At 39.5% G+C, this 24016-nt stretch overlaps 1 protein-coding gene across 6 annotated transcripts in view; it reads left to right on the forward strand.

The window, feature by feature from the left end:
- The first annotated feature begins 5101 nt into the window (after positions 1 to 5101).
- The window catches only part of SLC4A7 (solute carrier family 4 member 7), a 97145-nt gene continuing 78230 nt past the window's right edge, over positions 5102 to 24016 (forward strand). For 4 of the 6 annotated variants that reach the window (XM_054595153.1, XM_054595149.1, XM_054595144.1 and 1 more), the window contains exon 1: positions 5102 to 5404. In XM_054595153.1, coding sequence (XP_054451128.1) covers positions 5345 to 5404 — 60 coding nt within the window. In that variant the 5' untranslated portion in view covers positions 5102 to 5344. Of the gene's footprint in view, positions 5405 to 5921; positions 5979 to 24016 lie in introns of those variants that run through there. The other 2 variants (XM_054595145.1, XM_054595152.1) reach the window with 2 other exon arrangements.

Raw genomic sequence — 24016 nt, forward strand, 5'->3', positions numbered from 1 at the left:
GCCCTGACCGGGCCATCACCTACAACCTTGGTGCATTGGGACGAGGCTGTAACCAGCTGAGCTACTCAGCCAGGGCCCAAACTGTGTTTTCAAGTGTCTGTATCATCGTGCATTCCCACAAGCAGTAAATGAGATTTCCTGTTGTTCACATACTTGTGAGCATTTGGGTCAGTGTTTCAGATTTTGGCCATTCTAACAGATGTGTTGCGGTATCTCATTGTTGTTTTAATTTGCATTTCTCTGATGACATATGATGTGAAGTGTTTTTTTCATATGTTTAACCACACCTGTATATCTTCTTTGGTTAAGGTCTTTGTCCCATTTAAAAAGTTTTTTTATTGTTGAGTTTTAAGAGTTCTTTATATATTTGGGATAACTGTCCTTTATCAGATGCGTTATCTGCAAATATTTTCTCCCATAAAATACTTGTTAAGTCTTAAAGGGGACGTGTCCTTATCAAAGAAGAGGTACCCAGAGGAATAGCGGTGGTGGTGGTGTTACATTGTAGATGATCTGACTATATACACATAGATTTACTGTCGTATTTAGCTTAATCTTAGTAATCTATATACTTCTTTTCTTCTCTCTCTGGATGATTCTTTGAGTAGTAATAGCCTCTCAGTATCTGGGAGGATACTTGCCTAGGAATTTTATTGCTTCTGTGAAGACAAGAAAGTTTCTTGGACTTTGTACCTCCAGCTCAGAGCTCAGTTTTCAGTACCACACATATTTCTCCATCTCCAGCTGGATGTCAAATTCCGTCTGCTTATGACACGGGTCATCTTTGATTGTTCCTCTTCAGGACATCAAATTCAACCTTTCCATCTTTGATTATTTTTCCTGAAGCTTCTGTATCTAAGGAATCACTATGTTCTATCCATTTTACTTCCAAACTACCTCTTATACCTAACTGATATTTTCTATTTCTTTGCATTGCCTTAGTCCATGTTTTGTAGCCCAGGGCCATCCAATAGTAATACCATGTGAGCTATATATGTAGTTTTAAAATTTCACATTAAAAAAAGTTACAAAGCACCCTGGCTGGTGTGGCTCAGTGGATTGAGTGAGTGCCAGCCTGTGAACCAAAGTGTTGCCGGTTTGATTCCCAGTCAGGGCACATGCCTGGGTTGCAGGCCGGGTCCCCAGTAGGGAATGTGCGAGAGGCAACCACTCATTGATGTTTCTCTCCCTTTCTTCCCCTCTGTCTTAAATAAATAAATAAATAAATAAATAAAAATCTTTAAAAAATATGTTAAAAAAGGTACAAAGAAATGTTAAATTAATTTTTAATGTTTCTTTAACCCAATGTATCGAAATTTTTATCACTTCACCATGTCAGCATAAGATGAACAAGATTACGTTCTTCTTGTGTGTGCCAAAACTTTTAAACTTGGAGTAATCTCAAATAAAATTAGCCATATTTCAAGTATATACTCAAAAGTAACCACATCGTGCGGGGCAGTTTGAACATAGCTCCTTGCTCTTGGCTTTTCTCCTTTCCATCCCATCTTTCACATGGTTGTGTCTATAGTACAGTCATATCACTTCCCTCCTTAATACCATCTGATGGTGGGTTTACCGTAGCATGTAGGAAAAAGCCCAATTTCCCTACTGTTCACTCACTCATTCAGTGTCTTTTTTTAAATGGCTATCATGGACCAGAGACTCCAGGATGCTCCCAGTGATGGGGCAGGTATGGTCCTTGCACCTGTGTTTTCATTCTATTGGGAATGTAAGCTCCTTAGGAACCTGGTGTATCATGCCCTTCCTAACGCGAACCTGAGCCTACCCTTCTCCCATCTCATGGTCCCAACCTAATATACAGATAATAATGATAAACATACAATGAATATTTCTTTTATGTTACGTTGTATGCTAAACGCTTTATTTAATCTTCATTTGCAAATCCATAAGGAGAGTACCGCTATCCTCAATCTACAGTTTCCAAAAGGGGGGTGGCAAGGTGGGGTAACTTGCCTAAAGACACAGCTAGCACAAAAGCAATCATCCCCAGGCAGTTTGCCTTCAGACTGGATTGGGAGAAGGAATGCTTTACCATGGAACGGCCCTGCTTCTTCAGATTTATGCTGCTGATTTTGCGATTACCTCTGCCAGTCATGCCCTTCTTCCTGCCCTGCTTTGATGAAATTGGATCATTATCACTCATGACTCTGTTTAAATCTACTATATTTCTCTGTAGATTTTTCAAACACCTTCCTGTAAATCCTTTTCTGACGGGTGGCAGCTCCTATCCCCTTCTACCTCCAGCAAAGGCCATCTCATTCTCTTTCATTGAGCTTACCTCACTTGTGTTACAGCTGTACACATTCCACTTCTGGCATTTGTGTATATATAAATATGTATATATATTTGTATATATACATATTGATATACATAAAACTTCATGAGTCTGTTTTATTTATTTATTTTTTTCCAAGCTTTTCTGTAGGCCTAGCCTACAGACATAAAGAAGAACATTTTTTTTTTCCTGTTTTCTTTTGTCTTTCCCATTGAAGCTGTCCTACTGCTCTTGTAAACACCATTCCAAAGATTTTAGTTTTTCTTATAGGGTCAGGTAATTGGGAACATTTAAATTTCAGCTATGACCCAGAAGAAGCACGGAAGAGATACACAACTGTCAAAGGATCCTCTGCTAGAGGTTAAAGATGGCTTCTCAAAATGACAAGCTGCTATTTTTCTTTGCAAAATATGACCTGGCTCAGGAGAGCTGCTGGGGGAAGATTATTGTTTCCCAGGATAAAGATCTTGCCAAGAGGCTGTATCCAAGTCCGTGCCAGTATTACCTGCTGTTCCAGAAACCCAGGAAGTATCCTGAATTTGGGATACAGCTAAATGTCATTAACCTTAAGTAGTACAAGTTCATTGTTAGTGATAAACTTAGGTTCATATTCTCCTTTGTTGAGCAAATGTTTCACTGTACCATATTTTGGATGAATACTTAAAATACTTATGAGAACAATTTGTCTTTTAGCACCTTAGAACATTTTATAGCCACCTCCATTTGCATGAAAGCAATTTTAACACATTACCTTGTTTACTCACAACTATTACCTCAGTATGAACTCAGGATGAGCTTGAATTAAGTGGGAAATTGAGAGTTATAAATTTTATAATTCAGACCTTTATTACATTATTTTTCGAGCTGCTGGGAATAAGTGAGGAATGGAAAAAGTGCATGACAACACAGGAGTCAAAAAAACCCCCAAAACTCCCAAAACTGTGGACTAAGTAAACCAACGGCTCTTTTCTTTTCACAAGATGGATAGATGAAACTTATTTTCTAGCATGGTCTCACAGGCATGTATTTTTAAGTCCTTGAAATTGACTACTCAGCTTTTTCAACTCTGACTCCAAAGGTCTTGTCTCCTATGTTGTTCCTGTCATTACTTTGGCCATATCCTTAGCTGTCACCTAGGATGCTCTTAGGTCTAGAGGATGTTAGTCTCCTCCCGACACCCCCTACCCCCAAAACATTCATTTAACATTTAACTGAGAGCTTACTAGGGCGAAGCACTCTTCCAGGATTACTAGGAATATAACAGCAAACACACAAGAATTGCTGCTTGCATGGAGCTTACATTAGTAGGTATGTGTACGTATACAGACAGTAAGCATAATAAAACATAACATATATAGACTGTTACAAGAGGATAAATGCTATATAGAAATATAAAGCAAAAAAACACAATATAGGGTGTTCTGTATATACTAATTATAGTTTTATGGTAGAGGATCTGCATTGTAAGACAACTCAAGTCTTCAAGGTAAGTCATACTCACGTTAGAGAGTGATGATAGGAGCACAAGTGATTGGCACCTGAAATTTAGAAGGCTATTTAAAATTTTTTCAGTTCCCCTCTTACTCCATAGTCTTTCCTTTTCATTTTTTTTAATGTTTTCTTCCCTTTTCTTTATTGTTGTTCAACTTTCTTTGGTGTCGCATTCGAAAGAGCAGTTCCACTACCTAGGATCTAAAACCAGTCATCTCTGTGAGCCTCCATTTCCTCATCTATAAAGGGGAGGTAATAACACATTTTCGAGTATTGTGAGGATTAGAGATGAAGCATGTTTGCCAAATGTTAGTCTTTAAACGGTAGCTATTATAATAAAAGCACATTGCTCTTTCACAAGTAAGAGAATAATGTGTGCCAGCCTTTAAGTAACTCTGGGAAATTAGAACGAAAGGGGACGAGGACTCACACTAGCATCCTTAACTATTTCTGACAAAGGCTTTATTAATATCCTATTGCAGATAAATAGGGTATGAGATCCAGAGCTGCTGTAATACAGTTTCCGCCCAACGTACTGATTTAGCGCTTCACTCTGTTAAAAATAATACTTTAAACAAGCATGCTGTGTGTCAGGCACATTTATGGATTGAAATTCACTTAATTCTTCAATGTTCCTGTGTGGCGGGTACCATCATCATCTCCCGTGAGAGCTGTTTTTGAGGCGCATTGTTTGGAAGCCGCGTGGTGCCTGATCAAGGGGTAAGCACACGAGCACACCTGATCATGAGTACTCCCTCTTTCACAGGCCCAGAGTTGGGGTTCGTGCCTACTGAACTGGGTGAAAACACTTGCAAGAGTCCTGCAGACCCGTTAGTTCTTTGGGGTTCCCATCCTTCTTCCCTCTTGCCTTTCTTTAAAGAAATTGGTTAGGAGCTAGGGGAGGTGGCGACCCTGAGCCCACTTCCAAACTTCGGGTAACTTCCGACCGGAAAAACAAGTTAGACATTTAGTTACGGTCATTTAGGATTTTTCAAATAGAGGCGGGGCCTCCAAAGGAGGTGGCAGGGGGTGTTTGTGCGTGTGGGGGGGGAGACTCAAGAGGACCTCGCGAGCCGCCGATTGGCTGGGACAAACGCTCGTCCCACTCTCTCCCGCCCCACCCCGAGTGGCCTCACGGCTGGGCCTGCGGATGCGCGGAGGAGGCTGGCGGTGCCAAACTGGCAGGGGGCGTGACGAGAGAGGCGGGGTGGTGGGCGTGCCGGGGCGGACCGGGCTCTGTGCACGTCACGGGCCGGGGTACCGCCCCTTGGGCTCCTACGCGGCTCCCTCCTCCTTCTCCGCCTCGTCCGGCAGCTCGCTTAGTTCCCACTCCTCGTTCCACGCCGTGGCCTCGCTGTCCTGCGAGAGGCAGCCCTGCGGCCGCTGCGTGCACACGCGCGCTCCGCATCTCGCGCATTAGGCTCTCCCCACGCGTGCGCACCGGGCGCACGGACACACGTTCGTTTCCCCTTGCGTCTTGGGGTCTCGGCGGCGGCGGCGGGCGAACCGCACGGGGCAACACCGTAGCGGCCGTCGCGGGTTGGCCGGCCGGCCATGGAGGCAGATGGGGCCGGCGAGCAGATGAGACCGCTACTCACCCGGGTAACGAGCAGGGTGAGGGCGCCGAGGGCGGCGGGGCTCCTCGGCGGGAGGGGCGCGGAGCGAGGGAGACAAAGGCGGGGGGCGCGGCGGGTGTCGGGGTCCAGCCACCTCGTCCGAGCCCCAGCGCCAGTCCACTACTCCGCTGCCGGCGCGCCTCGCCATCCCCTTTGTGTGGCCTCCCAGGGCGCGGGTGCGAGGGGGCGGGCGGCGGCCAGCCGAGGAGGCCCGAGTGGGGGCGGCCGGCAGCGCGCCACGCGCATCCTCTCTACCCGTATCCTCGGCACAGCTGGGGCGAGACCCCGGCACCCCAGCAGGGCCCATCCTCCCTCCCGTAATCCCGACCATCTCTTCCTTTCTCTCTGCAGCTCTCGTCCCTTAATTCCCGTGCGTTCTCCCCTGGCCGGGGTCTCAGTTCCGGTTGCCTTGGCCCTGGAATTCAGAATAGCCCCCGAAAGCCCATCTTCTTCTTCCTTTAAGGAGGAGCTCGACTCCACCTGTCCCTAGCTCCAGGCAGTGGTGAGGAGCTGGGGTGAATCTTTTTCCTTCTTTCCCGTCTCTCCACCCGGTCCGCGTTGTGCTTTGTTCGGTGAGTCCTGCGGCCGCGTGGACAAGCCGCCTTCCTTCTCGGCCAAGGCTTCTTGTCGTGGCTGACTCTGTCTGGCCCGCCTCCTCCTCTTTTGGCTAAAACCGGAGGAGTATACTTCTGCCGCAGGCCAAGTAGAAAGAGGAAGGTGGCCTGAGCCTTCTTGCCGCTGCTTCTTTCATCAGCCTAGCAAAATCGGGTTTTCAGGAGAGGCTGGCTTTGGCTTCAGGGTTAGAGTCAGAGAGGAGTTGGGGGGTGGGCTTTCAGAGGTTGGTGTTCCCCTTTGAGATGCTGGATCGGCAGGCAGCCCATGCTCAAGAAACGGACTTCCTGCTTTCATGTGGAATACATGTGTCCCCACAGTTGTGATTCTCTTCTTCGTAGTTCCTGTCGCAAAGCCCATAGAGGTGTTAATAAATTTTCCGATTTCCAGTTCTTACTTTATGACCAGCAGATGAGGGAGGTCGCAGGGAAAATTTTCCAGTCTTTCACAACTAACAGGAAAATTGCTTTTCACGTGTTTGTATTAAAGAGTTTTCCTTAACAGCACCTCTCCTCCGCCTCCACCTTTTTAAAGATTATTGTTCAGGCCCTTGGAGAGTAGTCATTCATTATTTCAGTATGCTAATTTCTAAATTCTCAGAACTCGGAGAAAAACTGAATCTCCAGGAAGCGAAGTAATTTAGCTGTGGTTTTTGAGATCATTCACGGTGATGGTAATGGAATATTGGAAACTCATTCTAAGGAATCTTCTGTAATTGTATGCCCTTCGAATAAACTGTTTTGGATGTATGTTTTAGCACCTTCTCTAAGTGTGTATCTCAAATAGTGTTGTTTGCTCTTAAATTTATTATTTGCAAGTTTTCAGTTTAGAGCTGTAAAGAGCATCTGAGTTTTCATACAGCCTTCCAAATCATTCATTGTAATAACACTTAGAACCTGTTCTGTAGTATCCAACAACGTAGATCCAACTCTACTGTAACAAAACTTACATTAAATGATGGAGACAAATGACACAGGAGTTATCAAACACTGTATTAATGGCATGGCAAGGGAGCACTTTAGAAGGGTTTACTTTCTAAACCTTTGGGAAATAAGACTTGGCTAGAGTAAACATACTGATCCATAATGAAGATCAAATACAAAAAGCTATTATACAGTAAAAAAAATAGGATGGAAAACACAGGAAAACTTGGTTTAAGTAGTAGAGAACACTGAGAACTGGGAAAAGAGGGACTATTTAAATTGACAAAAGTTAAATCTTCATGTATTCAATAACTCCCCTGCCCCCCCATGAAAGTCATAAAAATGGAAGATAATGATATTCATCAGTTATAACTTCTCTAACTCAAGCCAACTGCTTAGCATAGCCAGAAAAAAAAAAAGCATAAAATTCCTTTGGTATATAATTATGCAAAATTTTTGGAATAAATTTGTGGCAGCTTATATTCTGAAATTGGAGTTCACATGTTTCATAATTTAGGCTCAAAGATTTTTTTTTCCTCCAAATTCTGTAATTTTCATTGATTATAGTTTTGGGGTAGAGAGTAGTTATTTATCTTTTAAAAATGCAACTTCTTTTGGCCTTGTTACAGAAACTTACCGTTGTAGACCTCCCTTAGAATTGATTTTAACTGTCAGTCTTATTTTCTGGTATAGGTTAAATCTTGTTACAACAAATAACACTGTTAAGATTCATAAATCTTAGCAAATGTTCTTTCTTTTAAGCAGTTCTTGATTTAACACAGTTCTCTTACTACTGAATTTTGGGGCTGTTCCATGAATTTTGTTATAAGATTTCATTCATTTTATGAGTATTAAGTATCTACTACTAGATGCCAGGCACTGGGGTTATAACCTAGGCAAACAAGGTAGACAGAAGCCTGCCTAACCTTACTGAATTTATTTTGGCATGTGTGGTGGACACTGAGATAGCATTTGCATTCTTACTAATTCCATTTGTGAGCACCAGTTAAAATATTTTCATGAGTCTGTTAGAAATACTTTTTTAAAAAGTAGTCATTGGAATAAATGAAAGACACTAACAACCCAGTCTGAGTTCAGTGGTGATTGGCAAGTAGGCTTTTGGTAGGTCTGTAAATTTAAGCATCTCTGAGGCTATGTGGTAAGCTGTTGATAGTTCCAGACTTAATATCAGGACTTTACTTAACTTTCTGCCTTATAGTTAGTATCTCTGGGCCGCAGTCCATGAAGTTGTAATAAAAGGAGAGACAGCAAATCTGTTATCTGCGCAGATGAAACTGTAGAACAATGGAATTGGATTAAAGAATTGTTTTGTTTGGTAATTGAGACTAGGAAGTACACAGGTTTTCTTCTAAGAGGGCTTAGGGTATGAGTATTTTGTAACACTAGACTCTTGTTACTTGAGTAGGTTAAAATTGAAAGCCAAAGTAACCTGGTGCTGGAGGAACCTGGTACATTATTTTAGTGGCATGTGGTGTGCTAACCAATGCATTCTAAACCTTGGTAGGTAGCACTTGTCAACATCCTGTAGTGGGTGGTTTTTCTTCCTCTTTCTTTTTCCTTCTGTCTTACTGTATTTTACCACAGATATGATCTTAGCAACTGCAGTTGACAAAATGGGCCATTTATATTAAAAAAAAAGCATACAGGTGATTTCATGGGGTTAATGTTATAGATTAGTCAGTATGGCTTTTAATTTACTGTATTATAGCTTTTATTGGTTATGGAGTCTTCTATAGACACCAGTTTCTGTGTGTACAGTGTTTTCAATTTTGCAGTAAGCATGTACCAGTAATAAAGACCCATGTTCACATACGAAAGTGCAGTTAGCTGCCCCCGCTTTCCTTAGCCCGCATCTTGAATGAGAGAAATTTTTGATTCCTGTATAAAGCAGGTAGCTATTCCAATATTCTAGTTTACACTGGAATTTGCCTCTGTTTTTGTTTAGCCAACAGCATTGTGTGTTTTGTTGAGTGATACCCGTTGCATTTTACAGCTTGGGGAAATTGAGGATCATTTGAACGCGAATGGTAATAGACCGGGAAGGGGCCTGTGGTTGGCGTCTTCTATGATAGTGATGGCCAGTGCTACTGTTACTCGTCTTCCTGAGGGCAGACGGCTCCAGGCTGGAGTAGCGCTGGCTTTCTAAATCAGTGGCTCTGCTCCCATGGGCCTGGCATTTTTAAAATAAATGCTATAGGACGGGAGTGGCCAAACACATTTTTCAGTGCTGCCTAAGATAATATGATAATGGCACAGATTTGCATTTTCATCTGGAGCTGATATGCCAGTACAGAAAGGTTCTAATATGGCTATTTAAAGCAGATTTTAAAATTTCCTTTAAAAAGGAGATTTTTCAATAATTTTTCTTAAGCTATAGTTTGGATTTTATTGAATTTATTTAACCAGTTTTTTTCTTTTTTTCTGGATGGTATTTAAGTCTGGTAAAGCACAATTCATATTTCATAATAGAAAAGATGCTTTACTATATTAAATATCTTTTTCCTTTTATAGAAAATGCTATGTGAATTAGTGTCATTTGGTTCTCATTCTGTTCACATGTCAAGCAGCATAGAATGGTCCTCTCCCTGGATTCCAGGACTGTATGGGGGGAGAGGGTGTGTGGGGGGGTCAGATCACCTGATCTGGAGAAGCTGTTAAGTTATATCTCATCTCTGGTTAGGAACTTGCAAGTGGATTTACCTTTCAAAATGGATTCTCATGCACAAGATGCTATACTACAGAAAGGAATGTGGAATGGTTTCTCAAAAGAGCATGAGAAGGAAAAAAGTTACTTAAAATTTTTTTCTCTTAATTTGCTGTAACATACTCTTGGCTCTTGAACAGTACAGTGGTTAGGGGTGCCAACGCCTGCGTGGTTGAAAATTTGTGTATAACTTTGACTCTCCCAAAACTTACCTACTAATAGCCTACTGTTAACTGGAAGCCTTCCCGATAACTTAATCCATTAACAGATATTTTGTGTATGTATTATATACTGTATTCGTACAATAAAGTAAGCTGGGGAAAAGAAAATGCTACTAAGAATCACAAGGAAGAGAAAATACGTTTCCAATACGGTACGTATTTATTGAAAAATACCTCCATTTAAGTGGACGTGCCCAGGCCAAACCCATGTTCAAGGGTCACTTGGTGCTTTTGTGTTTGGTGCATGTTTTATGTACAGAGTGTTTTCATCAATACCATTCTCTATCCTGGAAAATACACTGAAAATACTTACACACAACTTAATCTTAGGAATTGATGTTTCCAACAAAAAATAGGAATAAAGCAAATTCATGTATAGTGAACTCACCTCCCATTGAGTTCCATGCTAGTGTTGGAGAGGGGTTTCTGACAAAAAAGTCCCCTTAAGAAAATTTTTTATAAGACTGTGTAAATGAGAAATTTCCATTCTGTTGTACTTTGGCCACTGGGGTATTATCTTGATGTAGAAAACATCTTTTTCATAATTTTAGCGCTTCGACGCTTTGCCGTGGGTGGGTGGGCTTTTGGGGAGAGGAAGTTTTAGGGAAGGGCTGCATTTGTCTGGATTAAAGTAGGCACCCCCTTTGGCAGATGTAAACTTTACCACAAGGCTTGATGAGAGCAGGCTTCAGCCCCCACGGGCCCTCTTCTCTGAATATCCTTCTGTAGGGAGAGCACTACCTCCCCAAAACAAGTGTGGTGGCCCTTCACGCAGCGCCTCTCACCCTAATATCCCTCCTTGCCTAATCGTTTTTCCTATGAGACTGTAACCATGCTTGGGGATTTTTTTAATCTACATTGAAAAGTCCCAGAACTTTTTTCCCTTTCTCCTCTGCATTCACATTTTCCTATTCAGATTTGCGACAGAATTGTATTTCTAGTAGATACTGCTGTCTAGTGTCAAATACATTGTGTTCTAAAAATCCTGGGTGTTAAGATTTTGTATTGAACAAAACGAGTAAGAGACCAACTTTCTTAATCCCATAGGAATCTAATTTCTTTGGAACGAGAAGCACCTGTGTAAAAATCCGACTACAACCCCTTGAAACAGTTCCAATAGTTATTTAACAGAATTTACTCTGCATGATGTCATTAATTGTTAAACATGATCCCTATGAATATACCAACATACACTTCATGTTGAATTCTCTGCTGTTTTTTCATTAGCTTTGCATGAAAAGTGCCCTGGGTTTCCTCTTAGTATTTGGAGTATTAATGGTGCCATAGATAATATAGCACTGTCTATTTAAAATTGCTTTTAAAATAGGTAGGACTGTGGTGACTATGGGTGGGTCTCAAGGGTCCACAAATCCCCAGAAACTAAAAAAATTTATGCTTGCCTGCGTTCTTTCCAGAAAAGGGTCAAATAACTTTACATTCAGGTCTCAAAGGGGTTTATAATTAAAAAAACAGCTAAGGAATGCCTAGTACAAAAATTAGCTCAGCTTGGTTTTCTGCCTTCCTTAAAAAGTTCAAATCCTTACATTTTCCTTAAATAGATGATAATAATTGTTACATCCACTCCAGTATTTGCTTAAGTTTGTTTTGCAGAATACAGTATCTGTAGAAGGTTTTGCTGAAGCATCGATCATTCTGTAGCCGAGTAAATTTGGGAACTGTTACAAACTATACTTTTCGGAGATTTACAATGTATTGAAAATAATGGTTTATTACAATGAATGGTGGTGTATGAAAAATCCTATAATAAATACATTAAACTTTGATGGGGAGAGAATGCAGCCATGTGAGGTGGGAATTTCTGATGGTTCTTACAAAATATGAGCAGTAGACCCCCTAATATGTTTGTATTATAAGTTTAAGAAAGCAAATCCTGTGATATTGCTAATTCACTTGCCACAGTAAAAGGAGATATTTGGAGAATGTATCATTTAAGAAGATGCTTTGGAAGCAACCTGATAGGGCACTAGTTGAATAAATTATGCGATATCCACACAGTGGGATACTACAGTGTAAAAAAAGAATGAGGAAGATCTCTTTGTGCTGAAGTAGAAAGATCTCGAGGACAAATTGATTTAAAAAGGCAAGGTGTGGGATAGAGGATGTTGTTCTTTTTATCCAGGGGTGGGGGAATAAGAAAGTGTATTTATATTTACTAGTATTTGTATAAGTGTACTGGAAAGGTAAAGAACTAATTGAAATGGTTGCCGTAGAGGGTGTGAAGGAATAGGAATTGAGACGGGAATGGGAGTAAAACTTCAGTGTATCCCTCTCTGTACATTTTCAGTTTTTGAACCATGAAAACATATCCAGTAAAATGGGATGGTTTATTGCATTGCTTTATATTAAAGTTTAACATACCCAGTATTTCATGAGAGATGACTGTTGATATATTCTGATATACTGTGAACTACTTAATTTTTCATGTTACAAAGGTACCACATACATAGCAACATTGTTAATACATATTTATCAGTAAAATCACATACTGGTTCCTGATTATGATGTTGAATGCACGAGTCCTTTGGAAGTTTTGAGATTGCATGTGGAGGTCCCGATTCTTCTCTCACTTTCAGTTCCTTTCTAACCTGGGGTTTAGGCTAGTGAGGAGTGAATGGAAGGCAGGATGTCGGAAGAGGCTGAGGGTGCTGTTATAAATGAAGCGCTGTAGGCTTATGCTTGGTCGTGTGTGTGTGTGTGTGTGTGTGTGTGTGTAAACTTAGAATTTTATTTTGTGATTTTTATACTTACCATTGATTGAGGATAATAAATATTTTAAAAATTATCCAGATTAATTGCAGTAGTTGAGATTACGGTGCCATCGTTGCAGGGGCTGCTCGGTATTGGTGACGTGTTTCTGGTTTTGCCCCAGGAGGCGCCATTTACCTTGAGTGCGGTGTAGCTGGTGACTCCGTGGCTGTGCGCCGTGGCAGTGCTGCGAGGAGACATTGTTGTCACTATGGATTCCTCATGTTGTTAACACGCACTCCATGCGAAATCTCTGTCCTTGCATTTAAAAAAAGTTAGTTAAAAATAGGACTGAAGAAATGATTTCCTTCATTTCTTTATGAAGCCATTGTCTTTAGAAGCCAATGTTCGGAAAAGGTGGATAACCTTTTTTTTTTTCCCTTGAAAATATTTTTGTATTTTTATTTGGGTGTAAACTGCAGTGATGTTCTGAGACTTGACAGCACCTCGGATGAAATAATGAAAGTCCACCGAAGGTTCTGGGGGACTCCTCTGACCTGCACAGGAGGAGGTTTGTCATGTTTCCCACATGGATGCCCATCACTAGTCTAGGATTTACGGTTTTGTCCTTTGCTGTGAGGTAGGTGAGTGAAAAATAGGTAATTCATTTTTTCAGAGAAAGCCTGCTTTGAGCCGTGCATTTCACTAGGCATCTGTTCATCACTTAAATCCCTCCTGCAGATGTGAACCGATGGGCAGAGAGGTTTTCTAAAAGTTCCCAGGCCGTACAGTTAGTAAGAGGCTAAGCTGAGAGTTGAATCCGTGGTGGACACCTAGTCACAGCTCGCCCCATTGTCCTTAGTCTGGAGCCATCAGTCAAAGATCCCTGTTTGTCAATACCATTCAAGATTAAACATATCAGGTAATTTTACTTAATGATATGTGAAAGCTTGGTTTGTCTGAGATAATTGAGTTAACTGCCGTTTACTTCTCTGAGAGCTTTTATTACTTTATCCTTTGTCAATTTGTTGCTAATATTATAGCAGTTAAATATTTCACTGCAATTTCCCTCTGCCTCTGGATGGCGTGAGGGCTGGGATAGAACTTTTTTGGATCATTGTTAAATCCTCAGCTAGGTGGGCTCTAGGTTCTAGCACATAGAAAGCGTTCCGTGAATGAATGTTAGCATAATACCATGAATTCATAAGAATGAAGTTCAATATGCTTCTAGTTAGTTGTTTAATCAGTCAGTTAATAAACTTTATCGCTTTTCTTTGTGGTTACCATTACGAGTATTTGCCTAATGTAACTGCCAGTAGAAGAGAACGTTTCTTGCCTTGGTTCTATTGGGGGTGGGGGGCACTGGATGGAATACAGTTTGGATGGATTCTGAAGTAAGAGTACTTGACATTTTTTTTTAAACCCGATAGAATTTTAAGCCAAATGAGTAATAAGCACATTAAAATGAAAGATTTATGATCCTTAAGATATTTTCACAAGTTATAAATACATTTCAAATGATTGTTGGAGAGCAGTGGGTATTTTACTTGCATATTAATACTGGTGTTATATTTGCTTTATGAAAATCTCTAACTTCTAATGTATGTATCTGTCAAGGACCATGGCAGAGAAATGGATTTCAAATGCCAGATACTGTGCCAGCTATTATGTATATTGGTTTGAAATTGTGCTATTTTATTAATGCCTTAGAATTCTTACTTACATAGTTGAGTTTTTTCCCTGTTCATTGTCTTTTAATTTTACGATTTTTGAGCTTCGTAGGCTCCCTTCCTGGTCCCTGTATCCCTTACTTCCTAGTCCATGCATCAGTGTTTGTACAGGTGTTGTCGCTCGCCGGTGCACTGACTCAGTAGAGTCCTTTCAGTAATATTCTGTACTTATTTTTGTTTTGCTTATAATTGCTCCCAGAGGACCTCCTAATATGTTCAGGAAGACCTTCCTCATCCATTTTGCACAGGCCATTAGCAGTATGATCAGAATAGTGTTCTGTTATGAGCTTGTTTATATCTGGGTAAGTTGGTCTCCTTTTTGCTAGGGATAAGGGATTCATTCAGACTAAAATTAGCCTTTGATTGGTCTCTTATTTTATTGTATTGAACTGTTTTTATTGGGTAATAGGAAATTCACTAAATAACCACAAGTCCCAATCCTTATTTTAAGAACGAGATAAAATTCAGAGGTAACTCAACCTTAGCCATGGTGTAACAAGTACTGTGCATGTTTGGGTTCTAGGCACCCCTGAGTTCCCTTTTCCTAATCTGCCACCAGGTAGCCTGTTTTTTTTTTCCCTCATCAATAAGATTGAAATTATAATACTTAAAATTGAAATTATAATTGAAATTATAGGGCTTCCTCAGGATGAGGGAAAAGGATATACTGTATAATAAGCTAAATGTCTCCTTGGACACTTGTTGTTAATAATCCTGTGTTCTTAGGAAATAGCTAATGTAACAAAATTCTAAGAGTTACTGTGCATATTTATTGAAGAAATAGATAGAAAATAAAAAGTCTTGATTATCCCTAACCCTTGGCACTGAGGAACCCCGGATAGCTCTTGCGGGCATCGGGAAGAGCTCAGTCTTCTCCGGTGTCTCTCCTTCCGCCCTGCCACAGCACTCACAGCGTTCCTGACTCCAGAGGTCGGGGTGGCTTCCCCACGCTAGGCTATTCTGGACACCAACTGGGTGTCCTCCAATTCAGCTCGTTTCGGACACCATCTACGAGGGGATGGTATTCGTCCCAAAGGTTAAGGCTCAGTCGCCCAGGACTACCCTACCCGCCCTTCAGATGCCAGTTGCAAGTCCACGTTGTCACCTGTGTTTCTCATGATCAGCTGTAAATTGCAGGGTCCTCCCACCTCGTCCTTAGATGGGGTTGATTTGCTAGCAACATACAGACCTCGGGAAAACAGTTTACCAGTTTTTTCTAAAAGGATATGATGAAGGAAACAGGCGAACATCCAGGTGGTGGAAGAGATGGGCCGGGAAAGGTATGTGGGAATGGGCGCAGAGCTTCCATGTGTTCCCCACGTGGGCTACTCTCCCGGCACCTCCCCGTCCTCACCACCCTGGGAGCTCTTCGAACCCTGTAGTTTTGGAATTTTCATGGAGGCTTCATCTGTAGGCATGACAGTCATGAACTCCCTTTCCAAGCCCCTCTCCCTGTCCGGAGAATGAAAGGCAGGGCTGCACATTGCGAGCTCTGATTAATCGTGGTTTGATCTTTCCGGTGAGAGCCCCCATCCAGGAGCCCACTGAGGGTCACCTCATTAGGACAAAAGACACTGCTGTCACTTGGGAATTCCAAGGGATTTAGGAGCTCTGCTTGGAGCCAGGGACAGAAACCAGTATTTATTTATTTTATTATCTCACAGGTTAGGTAGTGGTTTATTGCCTTAGCATTTAAAAACATTTTTTTATTATATTTTTTTCCCATTACCACTTAGTCCCCTTATACCCCTTCCCCCCAGCAATCACCACACTGTCGTCCGTGAGTCCTGTTTCCTCAGTTCCTCTACCCCGTCCCCTCGCTGTGACCCTGCTGTCCCATCTGTGAGTCTGCCCTCATTTTCCTTGTTCAGTTTGTTCATTAGAGTCCACATACGAGTGAAATCATACAGTATTTGTCTTTTTCTGATTGGATTATTTCACTTATCATAATGTTCTCCAAGTTCATCCGTACTGTCACAAAGGGTAAAACTTTATTCTTTTTTTATGGCTGAGTAGTATTCCATTGTGTAAGTGTCCTCATAGCTGTTTTATCCACTCATCTACTGATAGACACTTAGGCTGCTTCCCTATCTTGGCGATTGTAAATAGTGCTGCAGTGAACATAGAGGAGCTTCTGTGCTTTTGAATGAGTGTTTCGGTTCCTTCGGATGTATTCCCAGAAGTAGGATAGCTGGGTAGAAAGGCAGATCCATTTTTAATTTTTTGAGGTAACTCCACACTGCTTTTCACAATGGCTGCACCAATCTGCATCCCACCAACAGTGCATAAGGGTTCCCCTTTCTCCACATCCTTGCCAGGCATGAAATTTAATTAAGGCCTTAGCATTCAATTTAAAAGAATATAATGATAATTTGACAAAATGTTTAGAAGTGTAAAACATAATATTTTTATTAAATTTTAGCCATTTAACAAAACATTTAAAATGTGAAATACGTTCTTTTAAAAGTAGAGTACTGATCACTAACTAGCTTTAGATTGCTGTGGGTGTTCTTAATCTTGTTTTAATTATTTTCTTTTGTCATTGAATTTTTTAATCTGTTATAGATTTGTTGTAGATAACAAACTCACGGCGTCATTAAATGGGGTGGGGGAGGGGTCTTCTGTTACGCCACTATCACACAAAAATGATCTTATAGCAAAGTATGGGCCTCGCAGAACTAGAATTCATATTGGAAGTGTGATGGGGGGAGGTGGGAGATACGATCATCAAGGGGGTGAGGGAAGGAACTTTGATTAAATTTTATCATTTCAGAGCACAGTTGAAAAATGCCAATTGCATGTTTTACATAATTACATTTACTCAATTTTTATGTTAACTTACTTTACTATTATCTCCTAATTGCATTGGTTTAGTAATAATTGGGATAGAAGGGTTAAGTGATACAAATGTTCTCTGTCTGAACTGTGGTCATGGTTACACAGATATTTACGTTTGTCAAAACTCTAAATAGGTACACTGAAAAGGACCACGTTTTGTTATATGCAAATAATAATAAATTTTTGATTTTAACAAAAAGTAAAGGTTGAATGATGAATATTGAGTGTATTAGCCATGGGGTATTGCTTTATACTTACAGTGCCTGTGCTTCCTCAGTTATAGTTGTGAACTTCAAATAGTTAGGGGCAGTTTAGATTAGTTTGGTGGCAGTGAATTTCAGGTCTTTGGGGATTGCTGTATCTTCCTGCATCTACAATAGGTGGAGGAATCTGATAGGAGAAAAACATGTTCATTGAGGAAATTTTTGTAGAAAGCCAAAGTGATAACATTTCAGCTTTATTTTTCAAACTGCCTCTAGAGAATGACACATACAGTAAGTGAGCATCAGGAGACTAATTTTGGGGTCTGTTGGGTAGGGGTTGTTTACTGTTTAGTGCCTTAAGTCACTTTGGAGTCAGAGCTTTTCCTTTAGTTTGTCATCTGATACAAGTGAACTTGACCTGTGGTTGATAAGAGTGCAGGTCTAGGGCTTTTAATCAGAACTGTGTACTCACTGTGTTGACTGAATTAAAAGTTTTAACTCTGCTCTTTTCCCCCTTGTCCTCCATTATTCGGAGTAGCTATGGAGCTAAAACCCTACCTAACCTCTGCTTGTTCAACTTTTAAAGTATTTGTTAGATAAAATTTAGGAAGGGTTATCCCAAATCCTCATTTTCTGAATCTTCTCCACTGTTGTTCCCAACTCCTGGTTGTGATTTACCAGTAATTTACAGAAACAATTTATAGGATTATCACAAGTATTTCAAAAATAAAAGAAAGGTTACAGAGTAGACAATAACACATGTTGCAGGTACTAAGGACAAACACTGTTTTGTGAAGCTTGTTTGTCTTATGTATACATACACAGATATGTAAACAGGTATGTGTGTGCTGTATTTCCAGGGGTTGCTATTAAAAAAGGAAAAGGAAATCCATTTCTATAGATTCATTTGATTACATTCTTTTGGGGATAATATACATATATGCAATTTTTAATTAGAATTTTAACATATCCAAGTAAGTATTTTGATTAAACATACCTAAATCAGTACTACATCAAAAAGTTTTTATATTGGAGAATTTAACTTCATATTTTGTTAACAAGAGCTTTCTGATTGCATATATAACTAGTGAGGTGTAATGAGAAGGAAGAACTACTAGTGGATTTTCCTCTGTTCAATTTCAAACTCTTAAACTGTTTCAGCCGTTAGGCTCATGGGCAAAAACAAAAATGGGAATATCTACAATTAGATTTTGTTTAGTCAGTTTGGCCCAGAAGTACCTGAAATACTATAATATTTGGAATGATTTCATTTGGAAAGGATTTATGGAAAACTTGATAAAAATCTTTAGGAATGTAGCAACTGAATCTACTCTTATTACTGTACATAAACTGCTTTGAGATTTTATCATTTTGCTAAGAAGCAAGATGATAAGCATGGAATGCTTGATGACGTAGAACTGTAATTTCGTATGTCTTATGTGTGCATAAAAAAGAGAGCAGACTTGAAAGAAGACAGTATTGTTTATTTTGTAGGATAATCCCCGAGACTTAGGTTTATTTTGGAGAGAGATCTGAAGGAGATTCCTTTTGGTTAAACAGTTTATGATATAGGAAGGAATGAGTTCTATTTGGTAAGCTATAAATTTGAAGATATATTTGCAGATTAAGTGTCTGAAAGTGAAAAAAAGCAGTCTGTATTCCTGTATGATTCCATTTTTTTTTTTCATTTTGTGTATTTAGTGGATGGAAATTTAATATTAAATAGTGAACCAGAGCAAAGATTTATACTGAATATCTCTTGGAGGTGGACTTTAAGGGTAAATAGATGATTATATTGTAGTTTTCAAAATTTTCACAAGGAACATGCATTACTTTTATAATAAAGATACTTTTAAGTATCTGAAGTTACTCCTTCAGAGCCGCTTTCCCCGTAGGTCAGTAGAATGATTATCTCTAAAAGAGTTAAATTATTTTGCAGGAATTGGACAAAACGGTTATTTTTCTTTTTGAGACTCTATTGGATCACCATTTTAGCACTTTAGCAATGGCTTTAATTGTTGCCCTGCATGTTTAGTTTTTAACGGTAAAGATGGGTGCACTGAAAATTATTTCCACATGATTGAGGTTTAGGCTCTTGTTGAGTGTGTGTTTAGACACGGGTATCATCTTACCAGAAGTCCTCTAAGTTCCTGCAATTCTAGAACGGAGTCCCTTTTAGAGGATTTTTAAGCATAATCAGTGTTTGAACTTCTGATGACTGTTGGAGAGGTCCTCAGTGGAATGATTATAGGAATTTATGCCTCTTTATGTTTTACAGTGTCATTCCTGTGACTGGTAACCAGCACACTCCCATAGTCCTTATTCTTTGAACTTTGAAGCTCTCATTTCCCTTTTTTCGGTCTGCTTCCTCCACCTCCCTATGCAGTTTAGAATCCATGGCCCATCTCTTCAGTCTCTCTTTTTGTTTGAGGACATTTATTATCATATTTAATGGTATTAAATATGTTAGTAAATCCCCAGTTCTGATCAGTTTAACTGCTGGGGGTGCCCAGAACTGCTGGAAAAATCGTAACGTAGCCTTATAGATTGGTACCCCTCTACATTCATGTTTCTCTCTGGTTCTTCATATACAGAAAACACTCTTGTATATTTCTTATTATTTCCTGTTCTCTCCAGTGGGTGCATTCAACATTTCTGTGCCGTCTTCAGACTGTATCCTTACACCCCTGGACCCCAGCAAATATTGCTACTTTTTTTTCACAGAGTCAGCAGAAGATACCCGAAGGGAGCTCTATCGGTTACTCTTTCCACTTGGATAGCTCAGCTGAAACTTGACATGTCTAAGTAGATCTCCTCAAGCCTCCTCTTTCTGAATTTCTTATCTCAGTGAGTGACACCACCGTCTGGCCCAAATCTGTGTGAGCATTTTCCATGAATTTTCTTTCCCTATACCCGACACCCAAATCCAGTGGATTCAGTATTCTTACCTCGAATCAGTTGACTTCTCTCCCTACTTCGTTGAACATGGTTCAGGCTTCTGTCTTCTTTTGCTGGAAATAATGCAGTGCACTTCCAGAGTTACAGAAAAAAATAGTATTCTGTGAAAGAAAAAGCTATTCAGTGACATTTGTTCAGGAACGATAAAGCAGACTTTATGTAAGGGAGGACAGTCTGGTGGGTGTAGGGACCACTGTGGTGGGGAAGGACAAGAAGGACAAGGGGTGGGGGTGGGGGGTCAGCAGATGGGAAGTTGCTGAGGGGACAGCAGAGGTGAGGAGGATTCTTCTAGTGAGACCCATTCAGCAGCGTTGCCAAAGGTAGACAGGGCGATGGATATCCAGGCTGGCTCAGATGCATACCAAGGATTAGGGGTTTTCCTTAAACTGACTTAACAGGATTCTTGCTCAAACTGTATTCTACAAGGAGAGGGAGGGAAGCCAAAGGTCACCTTTGTTCCTCGTTAAAGTTTGGTCAAAGGAGAGTCTTTGTCACCACTTGCTGCATGTAATTCTTCACAAGGTGGCCTTGCTGGAGGGATTTTGTGCCACTGGTTTTACTCCCCTCGCTCTCTGGATGAGTCTGAAACTTAGGCCCTGGAGGGTCTGGCTCATTTCCCTTTTTCCATCTTTTTCTGTCTTTACTGCTCTCCCCTCCTGTTCTACATTTCAACTATAGTCAGCTCATTTTAGGTGTTTGAATATACTAGACTTTTGGGCATTATATCTCTGCTCCTAGCACAGTGCCTGGCACATGGTAGAAACTTGGTTAATAGCTGTTCGATGATAAAGTAAACAAATAAAAGTGCCTGTAGTAGAAGGATAGGTATAAACATCTCTGAATTATATAGAGATATCCAAATAATTCAGTTAGTGAAAAAAGACACCTAAATTTTTTTATTCCATTGAAGAATTAGTTGATAATGCAAAGAGCAACTTAGAACAGTGGATACTATATTTTCAGTAAGATACTATTCGTATAAAATGAATGGAAGAATCATTTGCATTGAAGAAGCCTTTGATATAAAGTTTGGTGCTAAACCCCCTTAGGTCTTCATGTTGTTTCATGAGCACATTCTTTATTATTTACTCTGTCATCTAGAATTCATGAGGAAGTGACTTAAATGAATATGAAACCATTATCAGAACTGGAAAGGCAAGTGATTGTATGACTTACCCATGCTAGGACTAAGTTTTTTCTTTTTCTTTTTACCTTTCAAAATGTCAGTATTTTAAAAGCAAATAAAAGCTATATGTGACTTGCTTTGAACCTGTCTCTAGCATGAAACGTTGTATTTTGTTTTTATCACTAAGAATCTGTGGAATACATACATAGTTAATAAAATTTCACATAAGGAAAATTTATCTCCAAGGAGCTTGAAATGAGTTGGGAGATGGTAGTAAATATGTACAGAATAAATTTAATTTCATTTAAATACAAAATGTAAACTTAACATAGCCTGATCAGCAAAGATGATCATGCAGTAAGGTGGTACTAATACCTAATATTTAATTGAGTGTATATTTTGTGCTATGAATTTTTTTATGCTTATTACAATGTATCAGTTATAAGCACTGTTATTATCTTCACTTTCCTAGTTTAATCTTGTTTGAATTCAGGCTATTTGACTCTAGCACCTAATCTTATGTTTTAGCTTCAGCCAAAATAAACTGGTTGACAAATTGCATTGTATATGAATAGATACAGTTTTCAGTAATATCTAGTCTTAATTTTATGCTAATTTATTGGATAAGGTAATTAAGTAAAAGCTGTTTCTCGAATATATGTAAATTTTCTTAACACTTAATAAAATTTTGTGCACTGTTTCCTTATTTAAACATGATTTGTTTTCTGAGTCTACTCTGTTTCTTCCATAGCCATCTGTTTTAAGGTTGCTGTTTATTTTCTAAATGAAATAACCATTCCTTCATCCACTTTCTATTCCAAAGATTTTATGATATCTCTTACTCATTATAGTTTTGTCTACTCTCTTTGCCATCCTTTAAAAAATTACTATGATGTTAGTGAATATTGGGGAAAAGAACACATAAACCCAAAAGCAAATCTTTGATCTCTCATGTTCTTTAATGACCTCCCAGTCGTTTTTCTTTACTCCTCTGCCCCTCACACTGTGTAAGCATAAAGTGAGTTACTATTGTTAGGAAGCTTTATTTTATTTTTAAAAATTATTTATTTATTTATTTACTGATTGATTTTAGAGAGGGAAACGTTGATCCGTTGTTCCACTTATTGATGCATTCTCTGGTTGATTCTTGCATGTGCTCTGACTGGGGATGAAACCCACAGCCTTGGAGTATGTATCCAGACCAGTCTCTAACCGAATGAGCTACCTGGCTAGGGCCTAGGAAGTTTTCTTCTTATTCACCTAAAAATGTTTCTCCTGTTAGAGAGCAAATATAGAAAATACTGAGAGAAGGTAAAATAAAATGTTTGGCTGTAGTGTTCCTTTGAATTCATTTGAATTAGTTACTAAAAGTACTTAAAGTTAGGTTATATGCTATTGAGCATGAGGATAATTGTCTGACAAATTGATTTTCATTTGAATTTGGGTAATTTGAAAAATAAATATTGTCTTGAAACTTTAAAAAAAAAGAACTAGTATCAAAGAGTAAATGGCAACACCATTTGTTGTAATCGATAAAGACCTGCCAGTTTACTTGCACAATGGTTAAATTTGGCAATATTTTACTTTTAAATCCTTAAACTATTTCTATTTCATAATTGACAGCTTTTACTTCAGTAAGTACAAACAGGTAGAATAAGTTGTATGAGTGTTCCAAGCAGGCTTCTTTTGGTTACCTGGAGTCAGAAATATATTTAAACTCACTAGAGTTAAGAGATACATTGTAACCATTCGAGGGTTTTTTTTTTTTTTTTTTTTTTTTTTTTGCTGGAGTCCTGGAAGAGCAGCACCAAAGCTTCAGAAAGAGGAAAGATAACTTCAGAGAACAAACAACTCTCTATAATCTTCATCTTCCTCATTTCTTGACATATGGCTTCTTTGTCAGGTGCCACTTGGCATCACTCATATTTTCTATCAGCCTCTGCTTCGATTTTTTACTTTTTTTTTTTGCTGTCAATCTGACAGGGTCTACAGTCTGGATTTCTCTAAGCAAGGCTGGTCTATGAATTTTAATTAAGTAGATTAACCAAATAACTGCCATGTGGTGAAATGCGCACAGGGACAAGATACAGTGATTTTGTGGTGTCCTCAGTTAGGCTCAGCTGAGTTAGTGCAGAGGTGCTCTGCATTTCGTAAGCCTCTCTGAAATGTGAAGGTTTAGGCTTAAGGCCTGAGGGCTTGTTTTACAATGTTTAAAAGTATGTGTAGATAAAAAGATTTCCATCTTGCTTTTATTTATCTAAAAAGTTTTATATTAAACTCTAGTAGGAATATTTTGTAGAGTAAAATTACCCATATGATGTCATTGAGGTTCCTATACACTGAGAGCAGGTAGCCTTCAATAAAACTTTTATTGTAAATTCAAGTTTAAGATGCATCTCTGCCTGTGGAGTTCATTGCTAAATGCAGCTTTTATAAAAAGATTAAGGCTTTAGAGTTTGCCTGTGTGCCTGTTTATGCTGACTTTTGAGGAAGAACCTGGTAGATTTATTTTTTTGTTTTACAAGATCTAAAAGCACTGGAAATCAGTAGTAGCTCCCAGTTATTTCT

Source organism: Pteronotus mesoamericanus, unplaced genomic scaffold (genome assembly GCF_021234165.1).
Source record: "Pteronotus mesoamericanus isolate MK-2021 breed Mesoamerican mustached bat unplaced genomic scaffold, CSHL_Meso_final scaffold_54, whole genome shotgun sequence".
NCBI lineage: Eukaryota > Metazoa > Chordata > Mammalia > Chiroptera > Mormoopidae > Pteronotus > Pteronotus mesoamericanus.